Source organism: Aquarana catesbeiana, linkage group LG04, assembly GCF_042186555.1.
Source record: "Aquarana catesbeiana isolate 2022-GZ linkage group LG04, ASM4218655v1, whole genome shotgun sequence".
Taxonomy (NCBI): domain Eukaryota; kingdom Metazoa; phylum Chordata; class Amphibia; order Anura; family Ranidae; genus Aquarana; species Aquarana catesbeiana.
In genome coordinates, this window is record NC_133327.1 from 106,808,203 (window position 1) to 106,829,298 (window position 21,096).

The following is a 21,096-nucleotide window of genomic DNA, read 5'->3' on the forward strand; positions in this document are numbered from 1 at the left end:
GGCATTATAGTTGGAATTCAGAACAGACAACCCTAGTGCTGCTAAGCAGAAGGGCTAACCGCTTAACCACTGTGTTGCCCTATGTTCTGGTTTTTATTTTTATGAATAAGCTTAGGTTTTAACAGTCTTACACTGTTATTAATTAAAATCAATAAATGTATTTAAAATGTAACTAAAAAGGCAAAACTTGTTTTTTATATAAATTTGAATAGAGTGGTGAGGTGTTAGAACCACCGTCAGGTCTGTATTGCTTTCTGTGTCCTCGGTAGGTAATTGTCCTGATCACAAATGTCACCGAGAACGAAAGTGAGATCCAATTCCCAAAATTGACACCAGGACAGGAATAAAGGAGAGATCTTCAAGTGTGTCTGTGTGTGTGTGTGAAAAAAAATACGTTTTGGCTTTAGATATACTTTAGAGAGTAACTCTTGTAGGAACCTGAAAACCATTTAGGCACAAAACACCCCTGGTTAGAAAAGTGTGAAGCATCATTCACTTGTGTATATTAGTCCACAAACCTCTTTGTGTTCTCATCTACCTGCATAGCTGACATGGTCTCTGCATTAGGAGGTGAAAAGCTGAAGGGTGCTTTAAAGACTTCACAAAAGCTGCTCCAAGCTTGTCAAATGCTTGCTGAAGCCGATACTTTCCAGACTCCGTTTTACAGGCTAATGCCCAGGTGTTCAATGGTTAAAGTGTATCTAAACCCAATTCTTAGATGTGCTGGGTTTATTTGTTTTCTTAAAGGATACAGTATCTAAAACCAAGCACAAAAATGTAGTATCTTTCAGTTTACCAGTCCCTAAAGAGGAGTGCTGCCACCGCCATCTTGACTAAAGCCTTGTGCACACGGTATGATTGTTGGCAGGGGATTGTCTGTTGACAGACTGTTGTCCTAAAATCTTACCGTTAGTACGCTCCTTTTGACAATTGTTGTCCAATTTTCAGCCAAAAAATTTTGGATGACAGGCTAGTAAATTTTCAGTGGACAATGGTTTGACGTCAGATTTTTGTATGGTCAGTACACAAATCCGTCACACAAAAGTCGAAATCAATGCTCACCAAACATGAAATTAGCAGAAGGGGCCCAAAGGGTGGCGCTCAAGAGCTGAAATTCCTCGTAGTACTTCACTATGTTCATGTTTGTGGCACGACAATTGTGTACCGTTAGTATGCAAGACAAGATCCTGGCACATGCCCTTTTGACAAAAAAAAAATCAGACGCTCGGTAGGTCAACAATTGTACTGTGTGTACGAGGCTTTAAGGAAACAGGCAGTTTCACAGCCGGATTCCTACTGTGCATGTGGGAAGCATGCTGCACTTTGTGAATGGGGTGGCTGTGGGGGAAGGGGGTCAAACTGAACTGGAAGTGGGAGTGGCTTCTTGTCAAAACCAGGTACCGCTCCCCCCTTCCCCCCAAAAGGTGCCAAATGTGGCAGCGGAGGGGGGAGAGGCAGACAAGTGGAGCTTCCCCTTTTGGGTGGCGCTCCAATTTAACTGTGTTGACTTTAGTTGAAATTATTTAAATTTTTTCAATTTAAGAGCATTTTCTGTAGATACAGAAAATACCTGTTTATCTTGATAAAGTCCGGTGTCCTCGTCACTTCCTGTGCTCTGAACTGAAATTTCAAACTATGTTCTCAGCTTTTATCGGTGAGCTACATAAGCCCTCCTCCCCATGTAATGGAGATGAGAGGAGATGTTCAAATGAGTAAAGCAGTCTAGGGGGACGTTTACTCACTGTACCCAAGGAGGATAGGAGTTGCCGCCCTCGTTTGAACACCTCCCCTTATTTCCATTCTCTAGAAAAAGTTATGTGGTTCTCACAGAAGTTACTTCCTTCCCAACCATGTTAATCAGGTGAAAAAAAAAAAAAAAACCCTTAAAAAGTGCATCTAAACCAAAAAAGTAAGGCCTCATGCACACTGTTGCTTCTAAACTCATGTTTAGCAGCTTTTGGCTTTTTTTTTTTGCCAAAATCCCAAAACTTAACTCAATAAAAAACACTTTGCAGATAAATGTGGTGGCATCAGTGGCAGAACTACCAGGGTCTCACGTGCGACTGGGGTATGGCGTTCCGCCACCGTGGGGGAGCCCAGAGCTGGCGCCAGCATAAAGCACTCTGTGCTGAACCCTGGAGCTCCGGTTACTTGCCTAACTGTGTGCGCTAGCATGGGCACCTGGTTTACCTGCCCCCATCTCTTGCGGGGGGGGTCCCACACTGGCGATTGCACCCTCCATAGCAGCTGGCATGTCTCACCACCGACTGCGAATGCCTGCACACAGAGCACACTGAAGCCAGCTCCTCCTCTTCGGCTCTGATGTTCTCCTGTATGCAGACAGGAGGAGGAGAAGGGACACTGCATTGCAATGGCCACGCTGATGATCTGAGGTCTGTATGGAAGTACATATACAGGGGGGAGGGGGCATGTATCCACCTGGAGGAGTGATGGGGTGGGGGTAAGTGCATGTGTGCTAGGGGTTGCTGGTTGCTTTGGGAGGGGAGAGGATTTGTGCTTGGGGAGTGGGGGTTGGATTTGCAATCTCCCACACCACCTTCTAACACAAGTCCTCTCCCCTCCCAAAGAACCCTCCGGCACATATCCTCCTATCACCCCCCTCCCCAGAATCAAAGAGATGCCGACTGCCACAGAGGGGGCAGTTGCGGTGTCTTGGACCCTGGGTACCTGTAAGAGATGTTCATGAAGTGCCCCGGATGCCCACTCTGGCGCGTCCATCCGGCAAGTTACTGGAGCCAAGTGCCAAAACTCAGCCTGGATTCACTGGACACCGGATTTTGTTCAAACCTTGGTAAGGTCTCACCAGAACCGGTACAATTAGGAGCAGGGGCATACTTACAGGGGTGGCAATTGCTACCCGGCCCACATGGATAGGAGGGGCGGCGGGGGGCAGCATATAGAGGAACGATCCCCTCCATTTTTCTCCTGCAGCCTTTCAGTGGAAAATGGAGGGGGATTGGTTCCTCTATATGCCGCCCCTCCTATTCACCTCCTGCTGTGATCGGGCTCCTGTGCTCTCTCCAAATTCCCCCTCATAAGCCACAGCGCTGTCGGGTTCTCCCTCCTCTCTCCCATGGGTGGTAAATGTGTAGTTTACTGGCCCCTTCCTTGTCTAAATAGTCACTAAATCTGTCCATTTATAACTGAAGCATAGTAACGTGTTAAGTCATAACTGTTTACTATGCTTCAGTTTGTGAATGAACGGGAAGCCTCTGTACAGAGCTATTTCTGTTGATGCATTCTGTGCAGCTGATGCCGCAGAGATGGAGATTGAGGGATGTGTCCCCAATCTCCTTTCTGTCTCAAAGGTGGAATGTCAGAGGTCTGCTTAGACCCCTGATACTTCACCAAAGCCTGCCAACGGGGCTCCTAAAAAAATAAAAAAAAATAACAGAAATAAAAAACGACTGATACCAGTGGTGGAACTACCAGGATTGCAAAGTTCACACTTGCAACTGGGCCCTGGCTTTCCACCACTGTGAGGGGCCCCATCTGGGGGTCCTTTATGGTTTCTTTCAGCGGGGCCCTGAAGGTTCTAGTTACGCCTCTGGGATGCATCAACTTTTTTTTCCTCGGATGAGGGGGACCTTTTTACCTGGATGATGCCTGCAGCTACAGAACAGTGAGCGTTGTCATGCTACAACAGGCAATGTGTTACTGGCAAAATCAGCAAATGAAAATAAAGGAAAAAAAATATATACTTTTCTTGATTTTGGCTTTAGATACACTTACAGAACAGTAATACCAAAAGCTTCCACTGGAAACACTTTTTGCAAACTGGTTTTCCTATATACAAAATACCTATCGTTGTCTTTTCTCTGTAGAAAAAGGGAACAAGTCTTTTACTATGCGTGATTCACATATAATCACTTACCTGAATATTATCGAACTTTAAACCTGGCATAGTAAGCTTCTCCTTATCAATAAAGACAGGGTTGTACTGCTGTGTGGCTACAGAAATAAGGATATTTCTCGTTTCCTCAGATGACAACCAAGCATCGTTTCTCCTGTCCATCTCGCTCATGTTTAGGGCAGTGGCAAATGGGTCATCAATTCCAGCGAACACACTCTGGATCTGTGAGAAGGGTTTTGGGGACTGCGGTATTTCCACAGTTGCGGGTGAGCCACTTGAGTCTAAAGAGTTATTACCCAAGAAAAAACTAACGGCAGGAGGGTTCTGAGAATTGACCCCATCTGGAGTTATAGGTGCTGGGTTTCTTTCAGCAACAGAAGGTGCTGCATTTGGATTACTGACCGAGATAAATGTTGAAGAAGTGGTAAAGGAATCAAAGAAGTCCGAAGCAGTAGAATTAGGTCCTACATTATCAGAGAAAAAGTTGCTTAAGCTTGGACTTGGCTGGACAACTTGTGTTTGAGCCTTTATGGTGCTTTTAAATTCAGCTCCAAAACTTGGCGACTTGACCATTTGAGGTTCAAAGCCATGGTGGACTAAAAAGGGTTGTTGGGTATTAGCCTGGCTGAAGATGGTACAGACCGGGATAGTTTCCTCAGCTGGAGAAGACTTAATGACTGGAATTACAAATTCTTCTTTGTGCTCAATTTCTGGTGTCTGTACATCGGTAGCGATCCCCTCGTTAATTTCAACCGGCTGCTCCTGAAGCTGTGCAGATGTGTCGCTCAAAGGCAACTTGTCTGAAGCAGAGTATTCAGGACTAACATCTAACTCAGAGCTATTCTTGCTATTTATACTTTGATTGTATTCCTTATCTGTGTCTTGCCCCATACCCATGGTGTCACTACTTTCAATTTCATCAACAATGTCCTGAAGGCAGCCAAGATCTCCGGCATCATCTTCGCTGATGTTCGGGGAGTCAGAGATGATCACACTTTCCATCATCTGCTCATTAAGTTTGTCCAGCAAGTTTCCAGAATCTTCAGACAGGGTGACATTTTCTTCAGATTCAAAGGTGTCAGCATCAAGATCAATGGTCTCCTCATGAAGTAGGATCTCCTCTTGTACTTGTGCACTTTTGTCAGGAGGTAGTCCTACAAAATCAGCTTCAGCCATGCTGTTGTGAGATTCTTTCATGTCATTTTCTAGGCAGTTATCTGGGTTCTCCATTGTTCCTAAAAAAAAATTCTATCATGTTATTTGGCTGGCCAAGTGTCAAATAATAATCATCAGAGACACATTATGTTACTTAAAGTCGAATTCAAGGCTGGAAATAACGAAGCATAAAACTGCCCCCCAGCCACCTTCTAACTCCTATACGAACTACCCTGAAAAGGGAAAATGCTTATATTTACCTAATCTCAGAGCTCCGCTCCAGTCACATGATCTCCCCAGCAGCCCGCTTCAGGGGCGAGGGGAGAGCATGGAAAATGGATGCTGGGAGCCAATCACGTGATTGGATCAGAGAGCCCTGAGAATAGTTAAGTATATACACATTCCTTCTACAAGGCAGTTAGTATAGAAGTTAGAATGAGAGTGGGAGCAGTTTTAAGCTTAGTTAGTTCTAGCCTTTAATTCCACTTTAAAGTGATATTGAAGGCTCCTAATTTTTCCCTAAAAAAAAAAAAAAAAAAAAATGTTCTATTTAACTGCTATGTGTAAGGATATTGCACAGAGTGGCCCCTTACCTCCCCTGCTGGTACTCTCCGATCCTCCTTTCCTGCGTGTGCTATGGGGGCACATGTGCGCTGCCAAGCTAGCTTGTGTGTGTGTGTTTATAAACGCACACACAGTGTGGCCAATGGCTCCCCCTGCTCGCAGTCTGTTCTGTGGTGAGAGACTAGCACCGTTGCAGACAGGCACAGCGCTGGATCGAGCGAGGACTCAGGTAAGCATTTTTATTTTTACCTTAATGCAGGTAACACATTAAGTTAAAAAAACCTTTTGACTTTAGAACCATATAGGTTGCAATCTGACTGCACAATCAACTTCAGACCTACCAAAAGTAATATAAGGACCAACTTTGTCTATGTAAATGAGAGGTATATCCCATGGGCCACAAGACTGTAATGTGTGTGGTGAGATCAATAACTAAAGGTTTCAAACGACGATAGATACCCTAAATAGCTGGGAGATTGCTAAGGATCTAAGAGCAATGGAATTGTAGGCAGAATCGCAGCGATTCTGCTCTTGATTACAAATCACTGCAAAACACGTTTTTGGGTGTCATTATTCTTAATGGCATGCCAAATGCTGTGCAACTCTGCTGCTATTGTCACGCAGCAATCATGGCAAAACACGTTTAAAAAAAAAATCACACTAAGCTTGTCACCCAAAAAGGAGCAGGAGTTTCTTTTGGGATGACAAACACACATAGGACAGTTCATTAAAGTGAATGGGCTGCCCTATACGCAACACGCAGAATCGTATGAAAATTGTGCATATGTGATATGTGAACAGGGTCCTACTCTTCTGGGGTGACAAGACCGCTATTCCACAGATACAATATGATAAGTGAGTATTTTCACCCTAGGACAGAAAGAGGTGTTCTGACATCATAATATATTTTTGTTTTTGAGTTTATATAATGGCAGCTTCCATATTGTTGCCAACCTCCCAGGTTCCCCTCTACTCACAGGAGCACGCAGGCTCCCCTCTACTCACAGGAGCACGCAGGCTCCCCTCTACTCACAGGAGCACGCAGGCTCCCCTCTACTCACAGGAGCACGCAGGCTCCCCTCTACTCACAGGAGCACGCAGGCTCCCCTCTACTCACAGGAGCACGCAGGCTCCCCTCTACTCATAGAATTGCATAGGTTCCCCCTTACTCATGGGCATCCGCAGCATAGGGTGGGGGGGGGGGTCAATTGCCCCGCCCCTTTCTTAAACAGCCCAATCATTGGCTGGATAGCTGCTGTGTCCTGCCCACCTCCGACATCACATGTCAGCTCCCCTCCCTCTCTCCATACAGTTTCACACAGTTACACTATCTGCTGTGAAACCTGTCATTGCCATCCAGTGCCATCTGCCAGTGCCACCTGCCAACCAGTGCCTGTCAAAAAAAAAAAAAAAATCGGCCTAAAATATCGGCCGCAAAAATCAGCATCATATATTGGCCATCAGCTGCCCCGATTTCTAAATATCGGCATCGGCCAGAGAAAAACTCATATCCATCAACCTCTATAAGAAGGTGTTGAAGAGTGAAGACAGTTGCCCTGTGTAACGCAATGTCCGCCGCGGCCGTGGAATTTTTTTTATACATCCGCTGGCCTAGGGCTGCTCTCAGTCTATTCGGACTTATCACAGTTTGATACAGACATCCGTCCCTCCCTCACCCCCCGCCCGATCATCGGATTGGCTCTGACTGCTGCTCGGGCCTCTGCTCGACATCTCAGCTGTTCCGGAACGTGATTGGCTGCCTCAGCCTGCCTGTGTAACGTCGCTATGCCGATCCAGTCAGCGCGGCGCTGGCTCCTCCCACAGGTGCGAGCAGTGACCGAGAGAGAATACGCTGCCAGTGCTATTGCATCACTGAAGAACCACAGGTAACAGCACTGCAGTGCCACTTAGGAGGAGAGAATATATATCTTGGAAAGTTGGACAGCAGAGCTATTGCTGGAAAAATATATTTGTGTTGTGTGTTATAATATCTTCTTCACTTTGTATGGAAGTTACTCAGTCTCTCAGGCATACCAGTCCATGATGCCCATATAAATTTAGCCTAGAGAATATACATCTTTCTATTTCCAATGTATTGCAATACATCTGTTGTGGCCATATTTTGATCTTGATGAAAACTATACTATATATACTATATACTATACAGTAAAGGCTGTTTTCATAAAGATCAAAATATGGCTACAACAGATGTATTGCAATACATTGGAAATAGAAAGATGTATATTCTCTAGGCTAAATTTATATGGGCATGGAGTGAAGCTGAATTATCTCAAGAGCTATTTCACACTGCCATCTGGCCGCGTTATCGGTAAAGTGGCGCTTTACCATCATTTTAGCGGCGCTATTCGGCAGCTAGCGGGGCGCTTTTAACCCCCGCTAGCTGTCGAAGAAAGGGTTAAATGCAACTATGTATCGCCGCTGCCGAAGTGCCCCCCCCCCCCGAAAAAAGTTCTGCGGACGCTCATGCCCTTACTCTAAATAAAATGCATCCCCCCCCACGCATAAAACGTGTCCCCTCCCCTTACTCATAGGAATACACACATCCCCCTCCCTTACTCATAGGATCGCACACATCCCCCTCCCTTACTCATAGGATCACACACATCCCCCCTCCCTTCCCTATAGGATCACACACATCCCCCCTCCCTTCCCTATAGGATCACACACATCCCCCCTCCCTTCCCTATAGGATCACACACATCCCCCCTCCCTTCCCTTACTTATAGGATCACACACATCCCCCCTCCCTTCCCTTACAGGATCACACACAATCTCCCCCTTACTTACAGGATCAAACAGGTTCTCAGGATCCTGAAGAGAGCCCCTCTACTCACAAGATGACACAGGTGTCTACACACCACACTGATAATTATCTATAAGATGTCTTTCTTTTAAAGAAGCACACTCGTACACATCACTATACAGTCTAGGCAGCTCCTGCACAAATGTATTGTCTTAGAGCGGACTATGACAGAAGTGAGCGGTCACACTGTACACAGAGGACTGCAGTCACCTTTCCAGGGATAACTCATTCCTATTAGTGACCCTGCAGCCCAGGGATGATAGAACACCGGGGGGGCCCTCCATCCCCACACACAGAGGAAGGAAATGATCTGACTCCCCCCGCTCACCTGACAGCCGGGCCCCGTGTACACAGCTCTGCCCAGCCCAGAACACCCTCCTGTCACTTCCAGCTGCTACCGGCAACTCATGCGCATGCGCGCACTTCTCTACCTTCATTCTGGGCATGCGCAGCCCAATGAATGAATGAACTTTATTCACACGCGAAAATTGCTGGCAAACAGGAAGAAGAGTGAGTACGGAGGCCGGGAGGAGAGCTGACATTCAGTGTGTGATCATACTACAGGGAAGATTCGTCTAGGTTTTCTATAGTGATATGGAGGATGACGCTCCTGTGATCTACGGCCTGGAGTTTCAGGTGTGTGCCCTTATCTATAAGGAATCAATGGGGCATGTCTCCAAAGGAGGGGAACTACAGGTCCCAGCTGGCCACACCATACAGTCTGATTGTATCATTTCCTTTCCATTAGCATCCAATCAATAAGACTCTTGTACTACATACTGTAAATGTGATGGAGATTGTACAACTAGATTGTATGGTGTGTGCTCAGCTTTACTTAGTAGTGGCCAATACTTCTCTCTACATTGTGCAATCAGAGATATGTTGTGCAGGGAGATCATAATCCTGGCTTCCCAATATTAAATTATATCTATGGTCAGAATGTCCAATCATATATTCATTTAATCACTGTAGAGCTGCACGATTAATCATTAAAAAATGTCAATCTCGATTCAACCCCCCTCCCGATCCTAATTCACCATTTCTGGGATTCTCTGTAAACAGTGCAGAGCCCAGATGTCAAAAAACAAAACAAAAAAAGCCAACAAATGTTTATCAACATTCCTCAGCGCTGAGAGATAGAGAAGAGATACAAACTATCATTTAGCCTGGGTTCACACTATTGTCAACACAGATATCACACTGTGGCGCCGATCGCATGCAATGTCAGTTCAATGCGTGTTTAGCCGTACAGTTGTATGGCTGAACTTGCATTGGATATGCATAAAAAAGGCGCAGGGACTTTTTTTTTCCCCGCAATGGAATCGGGATCACCCATGTGATCCCATTCCTGTCCGAATCCACAGTCCGCACTGCGATCTGTGACCCGATCTGGGGGTGTCATTAACATTGTATTGACACCTGCAGCGGTTCGCAGAGGGCAGTGTGAACTGCCTGTGGGAGAGATGCTATGCGGGGACCGGCACTGGAATCACGCTGTAATTGTGAGAAAAGTCCTGGACAGCCGCACTCAAAATAATTTTGGCCTTTATTAATAAAAATCAACAAAAATACATGCCACAGCAAGAAGTGCAGGGATCTGACGCGTTTCACACTACAGTTAGTGCTTAATCATAGCCATGATTATTGGTTATGATTAAGCACTAACTGTAGTGTGATATGCGTCAGCTTCCCTGCACTTTTTGCTGTGGCATGCATTTTTGTTGATTTTTATTAATAAAGGCGAAAATTATTTTGAGTGCGGCTGTCCAGGACTTTTCTCACAATTACATTGTTACAAGCATTGCCGGCACCTGGGGCTTCCAGCTTGGAGGAGAGGTATATTCCTGATTGTCCCTCCTAGAGCGGAAATGTTTCTTTTTCTTCTGGAATCACGCTGGTTCCCGCATCGCTACAGTGTGAACCCAGGCTTAGTTCTTTTAGAGATCAAAGGAACTTCGGTCTGCAAATGAGGTCAGTATAACCACTTAAAGACTTAACCTTTTTTGACACTTGTTGCTTACAAGTTAAAATCAGTATTTTTTGCTATAAAATTACTTGGAACCCCCAAACATTATATATATATATATATATATATATATATATATATATATATATATATATATATATATATATATATATATATATATATATATATATAATATAATTTTTTTTTTAACAGACCCTGCAATATTTTATGTCACATTGTATTTGCGCAGTGGTCTTTCAAACGCAGTTTTTTTGGGAAAAAGTACACTTAAAAAAAAACAAATAAAAAAAACAGTAAAGTTAGCCCAAATCTTTTGTCTAATGTGAACGATGATGCTACGCCGCAAGAATCCTGGGATAATTGTGATCTTTATTCTAAGCAAAAAAATTGTGATTCTCACTTTATCCAGAATTGTGCAGCTCTACTGTATTTCAACGATTTCCTGCCTACTCCTATTCATCTAAATGATATTGACGTTTGCACATTTACTTTGTGAAGATCCTCGCCGACTTACTTCTCTGAATTCTTTGACATCTAATCACTAGGCCCTGTGAATGGATATCGCCGTGTCACGCATTTCACAGAGCCTGCTTTCTGATCTATAGAGGTGCTGAGAGGAGGAGTTTCAGGAGGAGGAGTCAGTACAGAAATCAGGCAAGGTACCATGGGATTTGTAGTCCTTAGAAACTGAAAGTAAACAATAGAAGAGAAGCTATAAAGCATGCAGGGAATCCAGGAAGTTATGGAAAGAGATGGCCAGCAGACAGGCAGAGCTCACACAACAAAAGGAGATTTTTCAGGTAACCTTCTATTGGATTGTCAAAGGTAACTACAGCCGTGGCCAAAAGTTTTGAGAATGACACAAATTTTATTTTCACAAAGTCAGCTGCCTCCGTTTTTATAATGGCAATCTACATATACTCCAGAATGTTATCAGATGAATTGCAATTAATTGCAAAGTCCCTCTTTGCCATGAAAATAAGCTTAAAGTGGTTGTGAAAGCGGAACTTCAGTCATTTTTTCAACTTTCCATCTATTAAATCCTCTGCCCATGTTTTAACTTTTTGGATAGTAAAACATTTTTTTTCTGCCAGTAAATACCTTTTATATAGCTCACTTCCTGTTTCTTGTTTGGTAAAAAGCCTACGCTTATGACATCATGCACAGCTCACTCTGCCAGAAAGGGAGGGGTGAGTCATAAGAGGGCCAATGAGAGCTGCAGAGCTGGAGGAGTGCCTCTGTGTAAATCCAGGAAGTGAACAGGCAGCAGCTTCAGCTGCCCACAATTAAAATGGATGCAGCCAGACTCAGTGGAGGGGGATTTCTGCAGCATATATGACAAGAAGAGAATCACGGTATATATAAAATAATATACAAAGTGGTTGGAGATAATCTTCATGATGGCAAACATGTTTTATCACAAATTATGTGAGCAGACTGCAGTTTCTCTTTAAGCCACTAACTGATCATTATATCGTCCCCTATGTCCCATAAAAAGCTGTATCCTAGTGCCTGTGCAAAAAAAAAAAAAAAAAAAAAAAAGCCGATTTCTACCTGTTTTAACAGTGTCTCCCAGCGATAAAATGACTCCAGGCTCTCAGCTCTCCCTGTTTGATATCTCCAGTGGGCGGGGCTGAGATTCCCCTGCTGACATCAGCCAGGGAGGCGGGGAGGAGAGGAGTCATTCCCCGGAGTCATGTGATCGTTAGAAGACACTGTTATAAACAGGTAGAAATCTGCTTTTTTTTATAAAGCATACGCTCTAGGACTTAGCATTTTATGTGACAGAGGGGGTGATATAATCAGTTAGTTTTAAAGCAGTGGGTAGAGAAGCAAAGCGGCACTAGTGAGAGCTGACCGGCAGGGAGGGGAGGGGGGAGGAGGAGGACAGAGGATAACACAGGAGATCTGCAGATAGCAATGTATGACAGAGGCACGTTCACTGACCACGGTGTCAGGGCTCAGCAGCCATGATATATCGTGGTCAGCGCACAGAGTGGAGGGTAGAAACTGGCAGGGTCAGCCAGGTATACATGGGGCCAAAATACACAGCACAAGCACTGTGCTGTTATTCATACTTTAAGGGAACCAGATCCATTTTTGTTTTTTTGCGATTAAACGCTTAAATACCCAAAAAAGCATTTCCACTGCATTTGTGAAGAAGGCTTCAGGGCGCCCAAGAAAGTGCAAGCACCAGGACTGTCTCCTACAGTTAATTCAGCTGTGGGATCTGGGCACTACCAGTGCAGAGCTTGTTCAGGACTGGCAGCAGGCAGGTGTGAGTGCATGTGCACGCCTAGTGAGGCGAAGACTTTTGGAGGATGGTCTGATGTCAAGAAGGGCAGCAAAGAAGTCACTTCTCTCCAGGAAAAACTTCAGATACAGACTGTTATTCTGCAAAAGGTACAGGTGATTGGACTGCTGAGGAGTGGGGGTAAAGTCATTTTCTCTGATGAATCCTCTTTCCTGTTGTTTGGGACAGCCAGAAAAAAACCATGTCCAGAGAAGAAAAGGTGAGCATTACCATCAGTCCTGTGTCATGCCAACAATAAAGCATTCCGAGACCATTCATGTGGGGGGGTGCTTCTCAGCCAAGGGAGTGGGCTCACTCACAGCCATGAATAAAGAATGGTACAAAAACATCCTCCGAGAGCAACTTCTCCCAACCATCCAAGAACAGTTTGGTGACAAACAATGCCTTTTCCAGCATGATGGAGCACCCTGCTATAAGGTAAAAGTGATAACTAAGTGCCTTGGGGAAAAAAAATCAACATTTTGGGTCCATGGCCAGGAAACTCCCCAGACCTTAATCCCAGTGAGAACTTGTGGTCAATCAAGGAGCTGGTGAGCAAAAAAACCCCACAAATTCTGACAAACTCAAAGCATTGATTATGCAAGAATTGGCTGCCATCGGTCAGGATGTGGCCCAGAAGTTGATTGACAGCACGCCAGGGCGATTTGCAGAGGTCTTGAAAAAGAAGGGTCAACACTGCAAATACTGACTCTTTGCATAAACTTCATGTAATTGTCAATAAAAGCATTTGACACATTTATGAAATGCTTGTAATTATACTTCAGTATACCATAGCAACATCTGACAAAAAGATCTAAAAAAACAGAGGCAGCAGACTTTGTGAAAATTAATATTTGTGTCATTCTCAACTTTTGGCCACGACTGTATTGTTTGGTATTGTTATCACAATGCTGCTGTTAACAAAAAAGGAAAGTGTATACTGTGTTCACAGAACTCCTTAGGTGTGCACCATGCAGTGGTGAACTTTCTGAAGTGTCTGTGTGACATTTAAATAAAGGTCGTAAAAAAAAAAGGGGGACGATGCTGTACAAAGCCTTGATTCCTGTTGTAACACACTACACACCAACCAGTGCTAAGTGGTGTGAATAGACCCTTAAAGCAGACTTTCACCCTCCCCGTCCATATTATTTAATAACCCCATGTTACCAGGTGGTGTTTTCTGCAAAGTTCAGATACTCACCCACCCAGAGGATCCAGTGTTGTTCCGCTGAGATCCTCTTGTCATCTGACACCACTTGTTCTTGTGCCGCCATGACCTCATCAAGAGGCCCGCTGACTCAGCTTGTGGGTGTCACGATGATGTGTTATTAGGCTCGCCCTGCCCCTCTTCCTTTTTGAATGAGAGACTAAGGCCTCCTGGTATAGGTGATGTGCATATCCCAGGAGGCCCAGCAAACACTGTCCTTGTGTTTCACCTAGGCAAATGACATGCATGGGGGGGCAGGACAGCACAGTTTACACAAGGTTACAAATAAACGCACACAGCGCCATTCGTGTAGAGGAGGGGGGAACTTTATGTAGAGGCTGAAGATCCAGTATAAAGTATAACAAAAGGCATTGCTTTCTTTTGAATTCTGGATAGAGCAAGGGGAGGGTTATAACCCATGTCAGGACTTTTTTTTTTTTGCCCTCTGTGTCCCATTGTGGATATCTTATTTCACTTCCGCTAGCCAAAACAGGAAGTGAAAAGAAATACCCGGTTGTCACCAAAGCTAGTGTGCCCATTGGAAGATTTCCTTTCTATTCCTGTTCTGGGGACAACTCAAAATTTGGGTATTTCTTTAAGGCTCCGGTCACACTAGTGTGACTTGTCATGCTACTTTGGACACATAAAGTTGCATGACAAGTCTCAGTCCCTTGACTTCAGTGGCTCCCATTCCAATCTATGCACCTTAAAGTCACAGCGACTTTAAAAAGGTGCCTACACTACTTTGATGCAACTTTCTTGCAACCTGAGTGCCAATGAGTGTAAAGTCACTTCGGAAATTGCGCGAGTTTGGAGTTGCACTAGTGTGAACCAAGCCTTATTTTCACTTTTGATAATAATGGTAAACAGGACAAATAGAGAGGGTGAATCTCCCTAACGGGGGAACAGTCAGCGGTAAAAAATGACAAGGGGTCTAATCCATCTCCACTCTATCCAAAAAAAAAAAAAAAATGTTTTGCCTTTAGTAGCAGAATGACGGCCGGGTGGTGGCTTTATCTTTCTGACTGGATGTCATATGACTTCCTGCACATTGCAGCGATCGTTGCTGAGCTGTTCCCTACAGTGCATCACTGATTAGGCTAAAGAGCCAATGATATAGGCTCTTTACCATGTGATCAGCTGTCCAGTCACAGCTGTTCACATGTAAACAAATGCCAGTTATTGGCATTTCCTTTCCTCAGCACTGTCAGTGTCTGAGGAAGGGAAAGCCGATATCTGGTTTTCCAGTTGCATGGAACATTTACACTGATAATCAGAGCACTGATGATTAGTGCCCTAATCATCAGTGCAGCATATCAGTGCCCCTCAGTGCAACATATGGGTGCCCCTCAGTGCAACATATGGGTGCCCCTCAGTGCAACATATGGGTGCCCCTCAGTTCAACATACCGGTGCCCCTCAGTGCAGCATATCAGTTCCCCGCAGTGCAGCATATCAGTGCACATCAGCAAAGAAGAAAAATTACTTATTTGCAAAATTTTACAACAGAAACTAAGAAAACCCCTTTTTTTTTTTTTTTTTTTTTGTAAATTTTAGGATTTTTTTTGTATGTTTAGCAAAAAATAAAAAACCCAGTGGCATTTAAATACCACCAAAAGAAAGCTCCATCTGTCTCAAAAAAATGATGCAAATTTTGTTTGGGTACAGTTTAGTATGACCGCGGAATTGTCACTCAAATTGCGACAGCGCTGAAAGCTGATATTAGTTGCTTTCAGTCTGGGGAATCATGTCATCTCCTCCAAGGATGCAGTCAACAGCCTAGCTTGCTGAATTGCCACAACCAAACACTGTCATGTGAGGGCGGGGCTGACTTCATCAACCCTGTGTAAGCTCTGATACCATCTGAAATGAAGCATACGTAGAGTTAGGATTGAGGGGGAATGAAACGGATGGGGAAACATGAGGAAGGTAAGTATGAGTAGGCCGGGGGGGGGAGGGATTTAAGAGAGAATCCATTAATCAGTCTCTGCCACCCATAGGTGCGGGCTTTCTGCGCCCTCAAGACAATTGGCACAACAGGCAGATAACTAGCTTTTCTGAAGAAGAGGTCATCAATGGTCCTCTGCTAGCAGGTATGAAGTGCAGGCACCTTCACATACTTGCAGCAGTTCTCAGTGCCTCTGCACTGGCTGAATGGTGGGCTGTTTTAAATGGGCAAAGCTCCAACAGTCCTTGGTAGTGTCAGAGCTTGCTCACCCCCTCCTGCCTTCTACATATTTCTTTTGGCCAGTGAGGCAATCCTATTGATGAGCTCTAGAAATGTGGGATCAGGGGGGATCTGGCAGGCTCCAACATCACTTTGCATGAGTTGTAATTACACAGCCAGCGGGTAACAGCCATTTTTGTTCATTACAGTCGCAGAGTTTATATTCTGATTCTGCTTTACTGTTCACGTCTACCAGACAGGTCTGTCTAATAGAAACAGTGTGATTGTTACCTCCAGAATTGCTAATGCAGGATTGCAGTGAAATCCTGATCTCCCATGAGTTACTAATCAACAGACAAACTATAATGGTCTTTTTTTTGACCAGTTACAGGGATTTAAACTGATGCCATTGTTGTTTTATGTATAGGATTTTTCTTTTGCAAATCAACATTTTAAATCAGGGTGCATCGATGAACGCCCAACACTGCCCTCATGCATTTTGACTAGTTTTATGTGGCTTCCTTATTGTGACAGGTCCCATCTCTGCCTGCAGATGGGAAGAGATGTGTTCCTCTCTCACTTGGTGTCATTTGATTTCCTGCTATTTAGACCAGGGCTTGACAAACCCTAGGCGTCAGGTCATCATGGCGACAAGAAGAATGTTTCGCAGACCCCACGCATGCCCCCCTGCTTTGTATCCCGGGCTCCGCTTGCCCATCTTCGGTCCCAGGACCAGCATAGCGGGTGCCGCTGGGTAGAGGGGAGGGAGGAGAGCCGACACACGTCCACTCTTCTTCCCTTCTAGTTGTTGATCATGTCCCTGTTGATCGTTTCCCCAACCATCAAGGCCGGGAAAGAATGTAATGCAGCTCGATCTGCATTGCATTACATTCAGTGGAGCACAGGGGAGATATCCAGGGTTTTTTAGACCCTGGGTGTCTCATTAAAGAGAACCTTTCACCAAAAAAAAAATCATCACATAGGGGAATTTAAGTTACACCCAAACACATAAAATCCCCCCCCCCCAAAAAAAATTTGAGCCCCCCCCTCCACATCTACAAATACGCACGTAGAAACATAAGTGCACACGGCAGGACACCTATGCCTGAAAAGATCAATTGTGATACAAGTTACATATCGCTGCAAACGCCAGAGTGAGAGCAATAATTCTAGCACCAGACCTCCTATGTCACACTAAACTGATGACCTATAGGGGGCTTTTAAACATCGCCTATGGAAAATATAGGGTACTGACGTGTACAGGGATTGTAAACGATCACCTTGTAAAACAACTCATTTAGTTTAAAATAGAAATGAAAGGCAAAACATTTGTGTATAGATATAATAAAAACGTCCATTCCCTCAGCTGCATAAGAGCTGGGGGATAGGGGGAGCAGCAGTACACTGAGCTTCCCAGTGAATGGCTATGCGGGGGGAGGGGGGGTATCAGGGCAAGTCTGATCATTGGAGGAGAACATACTGTGTTCCTAGCATAGCTAGAGAACTGACCACTACTGTGCCCTACTGCTTAGCTTGGTCAGTTTTTAATAGAAAAGCAGAGGGACTGACAGGAACGCCTGGGATAATATTTGACATGTTGGGTATCTATTTACTTGGTGCAACCTCGGATTTTATATTTTACCTAACCATTGGGTAATTTATTTCGTTTTTATGCCCCCTAAAGTTAACTTTTAATACTTTAAAAAAAAAAAAAAAAATGAAATTTTGTGTTTCCTAGACCTTTGCGGTAATAAAATTGGAATTTTCACTATTTTATTCTCTAGGGTGTCTGCTTTCAGAAAAGATATGTTTGGGGGATTTATGTAATCTTCAGGCCTAAAATTATTTTTTATATGTGTGAAAAAAATGCAGAAACGGCTCTGGCTGTGAAAGGGTTAAAGGATAAGTTCGCTTTCGGGAACATGTTACATGTTCCACCCGTAAGATTTGTTCGTTAAAAACCTGGCTCCTAACTTTTTTAGCTGGCTCCTAAATTCAAAGCAAATTTGTCAAGCCCTGATTTAGACCTATTTACAACACAGGCTGTTTACAACATTGTAAGCCCTGGTCCACACTGATGGGGGACATGCAGCATTTTCCGCACCGCATAGCAATCGCACTGTGTTCGCGTGAGCTGCTGTGGGAGTCAATTAAAAGTTAACGGCACCCCAAAAGCAGGTTGCAAAATGCAGTGTGTTTGCTTGAACCGGATTGCATGGGTGTAAATACCCACACAACTTTTTCATGCGGATGCAGTGCGGTTTGAGCCATTCAAAATGTTTGCACAGGAACGGGGTGCTATTCCTGTGCAAATCACATGCAGTGTGAACCAAGGCTTAGACAGCCACCAGAAATAGGCATATCAGTAAAGCATATGCAACACATTTCTGGCAGCTTGGATGTAGTTGGAAGTCTTGCTCTGCATTCAAGAAAAACCTGCAAAATTTTCATTAATACCGATGTGTGCACCAAATTCAGACGACCAGTCTGTTTACATCTGACTGCCCATAGAGGTGAATGGAGGGCCTGATCAGGTCCCCCTGAAAAATGGACAGGCGGACCCGATTGGACTGCTCGTTTGAAGGGGGCTTTAGGCTTCATCTACACAAGCAGTGCCCTCTGATGAGCGATCCATGTTTATTGGCTCCACAATAAATTGTAACTAATTGATTTACGCAAATTCACACTATACAGCTGGAAAATCGCAGAGCAGCCAGAGTGATTAACCATTCCAGCCGCTCTGCATTGCAGCTGCGGTAGGGGTAGTGTGATGTGTGATTCGGTGTACAAAACTTACACTTCATTCACTGCAATGTCGGGCAGCGTGTTCTGCACTGCCTGGCATTGCAGTGCAATTTCGCCCGGTGCTCTGCGATAAAATGCAGCATGTTACCACATCATGCCACAGCACACAGCTAGGCTGCGTTGCAGTGTGAATGAGACATATAGAAAACAATTGTTTCCGGTGTGTCTCTGCAGTGACAGACGTTTTACAATGCAGTACAAAGTCTGTCACCGCATACTGTATAGTGTGAATTGGCCCTTAGATTTCCTTTATATTAAACGGGTCGCATAGTGTCGCTTGAAACCTGAAAACACAAAACAAACCCTCAAAAATGTGTTTTTGACTAGTAACTGGCTTTCCATTGGCTAAAAATAATTTAAAATTAAAATTGCTCAAGCCTAAAATGTTACAATGATATATATATATATATATATATATATATATATATATATATATATATATATATATATCTATCCTAAAAGGAAAAAACAGTTTGCTATAACTGATTATGTGAGCTGGAGTATAGCTTCAATTTGTCAGTGTATTTAAATCTGCTAGTACATTAAACACTCCTCTCCCCCCAAACTGAGAATGCTGCTGTCTGCTGTGTCCCCTGTGCTCATTTATCCACAGTGGGGGCACTGTGGATAAATGAGCCCCATACACATGCCCCATACACTTGATAGGACTTCGTACAAACTTTACCTTGGATTTTTGTACAAAGGGCGTTGGCCAAAAGTTTGTATTGCATACGGACGACACGACTTTTCCAGCTAACTTTCACCAATTAACGTGGTTTTTCAGCTCTTTACCACCACCCTTTGGTCAACTTCTGTATTGTTGTCTGATATTGTGTCAATCTCGGCGAGATTGACACCTTGCGAGCCGGGTTCACACTGGTGCGGGGATCCGATTTGGATCTCCGCCAATGCCAGCCACTGTGTTTGGTATGAATCTTGAGGGGGAACTCCACGCCAAATTTTAAATTAAAAAGCCGGCATGGGTTCCCCTTCAGGGGCATACCAGGCCCTTAGATCTGGTATGGATTTTAAGGGGAACCTCTACGCCGAAAAAACGGCGTGGGGGTTCCCCCCAAAATCCATACCAGACCCCTATCCGAGCACGCAGCCCGGCCGGTCAGGAAAGGGGGTGGGGACGAGCGAGCGCCCCCCCCCCCGAGCCGTACCAGGCCACATGCCCTCAACATGGGGGGGTGGGTGCTTTGGGGGGAGGGCGCCCTGCGGTCCCCCCCACCCCAAAGCACCTTGTCCACATGTTGATAGGACAAGGGCCACTTTCCGACCACCCTGGCCGTTGGTTGTTGGGGTCTGCAGGTGGGGGGCTTATCGGAATCCGGGAGCACCCTTTAATAAGGGGGCCCCCAGATCCCGGCCCCCCACCCCTTTGTGAATGAGTATGGGGTACATCGTACCCCTACCCATTCACCTAGGGAAAAAAGTGTCAATAAAAAAACAAAGTACACAGGTTTTTAAAGTAATTTATTAGGCAGCTCCAGGGGTCTTCTTCCGACTCCGGGGGTCTTCTTCCGACTCCGGGGGTCTTCTTCCGACTCCGGGGGTCTTTTTCCGACTCTGGGGGTCTTTTTCCGACTCTGGGGGTCTTTTTCCGACTCCGGGGTCTTCTTCCGACTTCGGGGGTCTCTCCGGCATCTTCTCCCGGTGTCCGGATCTTCTGCCGGCTCCTCCGCTATCTTCTGCCGCTCTTTTGCTAGCAGAGGCCCGGACTTCTGCATCGCCTTCTTCCCTCTTCTCTTCTTCCGATGTTGACACGACGCTCTCTCCAGCTGGAATGCTCTCTAAGGGCTCCGCAATGGACTTATATAGGCGGTGACCCCGCCCCCTTATGAGGTCACAGTCCTGGGGCATGCTGGGACTGTGACCTCACAAGGGGGCGTGGTCATCAGGTGACATGACCGGGCCCCCTTGTGAGGTCACAGTCCCAGCATGATAAGGACAAGGGCCTCTTCCCGACAACCCTGGCCGTTAGTTGTCGGGGTCTGCGGGCGGGGGGCTTATCGGAACCCATTATTTGCTACTTCACCTCCATGGGGTTCAGGGATGGCTGCCTCCAGGGATTAGCATTAGTTTGGCATGTGGCTAAAAAAGATAAAGGAAACTAGATGCCACTCAAACCTAGTGAGATCAGAAATAAGCCTATGGAGTAATGCTTACCATAGATTGCAGAGTAAATTATTACAAATAGTACAGATCAGATTATACA

At 45.0% G+C, this 21,096-nt stretch overlaps 2 protein-coding genes across 2 annotated transcripts in view; one reads left to right on the forward strand and one right to left on the reverse strand.

The window, feature by feature from the left end:
* Positions 1–8,869, reverse strand: part of TRAPPC12 (trafficking protein particle complex subunit 12) — a 184,641-nt gene extending 175,772 nt beyond the window's left edge. Inside the window, exons 1-2 of the mRNA XM_073625427.1 lie at positions 8,746–8,869; positions 3,896–5,109 (exon numbers count right to left, since the gene is read on the reverse strand). Coding sequence (XP_073481528.1) covers positions 3,896–5,109; positions 8,746–8,863 — 1,332 coding nt within the window. The 5' untranslated portion in view covers positions 8,864–8,869. The remainder of the gene's footprint in view (positions 1–3,895; positions 5,110–8,745) is intronic.
* The window catches only part of EIPR1 (EARP complex and GARP complex interacting protein 1), a 379,053-nt gene continuing 366,812 nt past the window's right edge, over positions 8,856–21,096 (forward strand). The window contains exon 1 of the mRNA XM_073625428.1: positions 8,856–9,053. Coding sequence (XP_073481529.1) covers positions 9,012–9,053 — 42 coding nt within the window. The 5' untranslated portion in view covers positions 8,856–9,011. The remainder of the gene's footprint in view (positions 9,054–21,096) is intronic.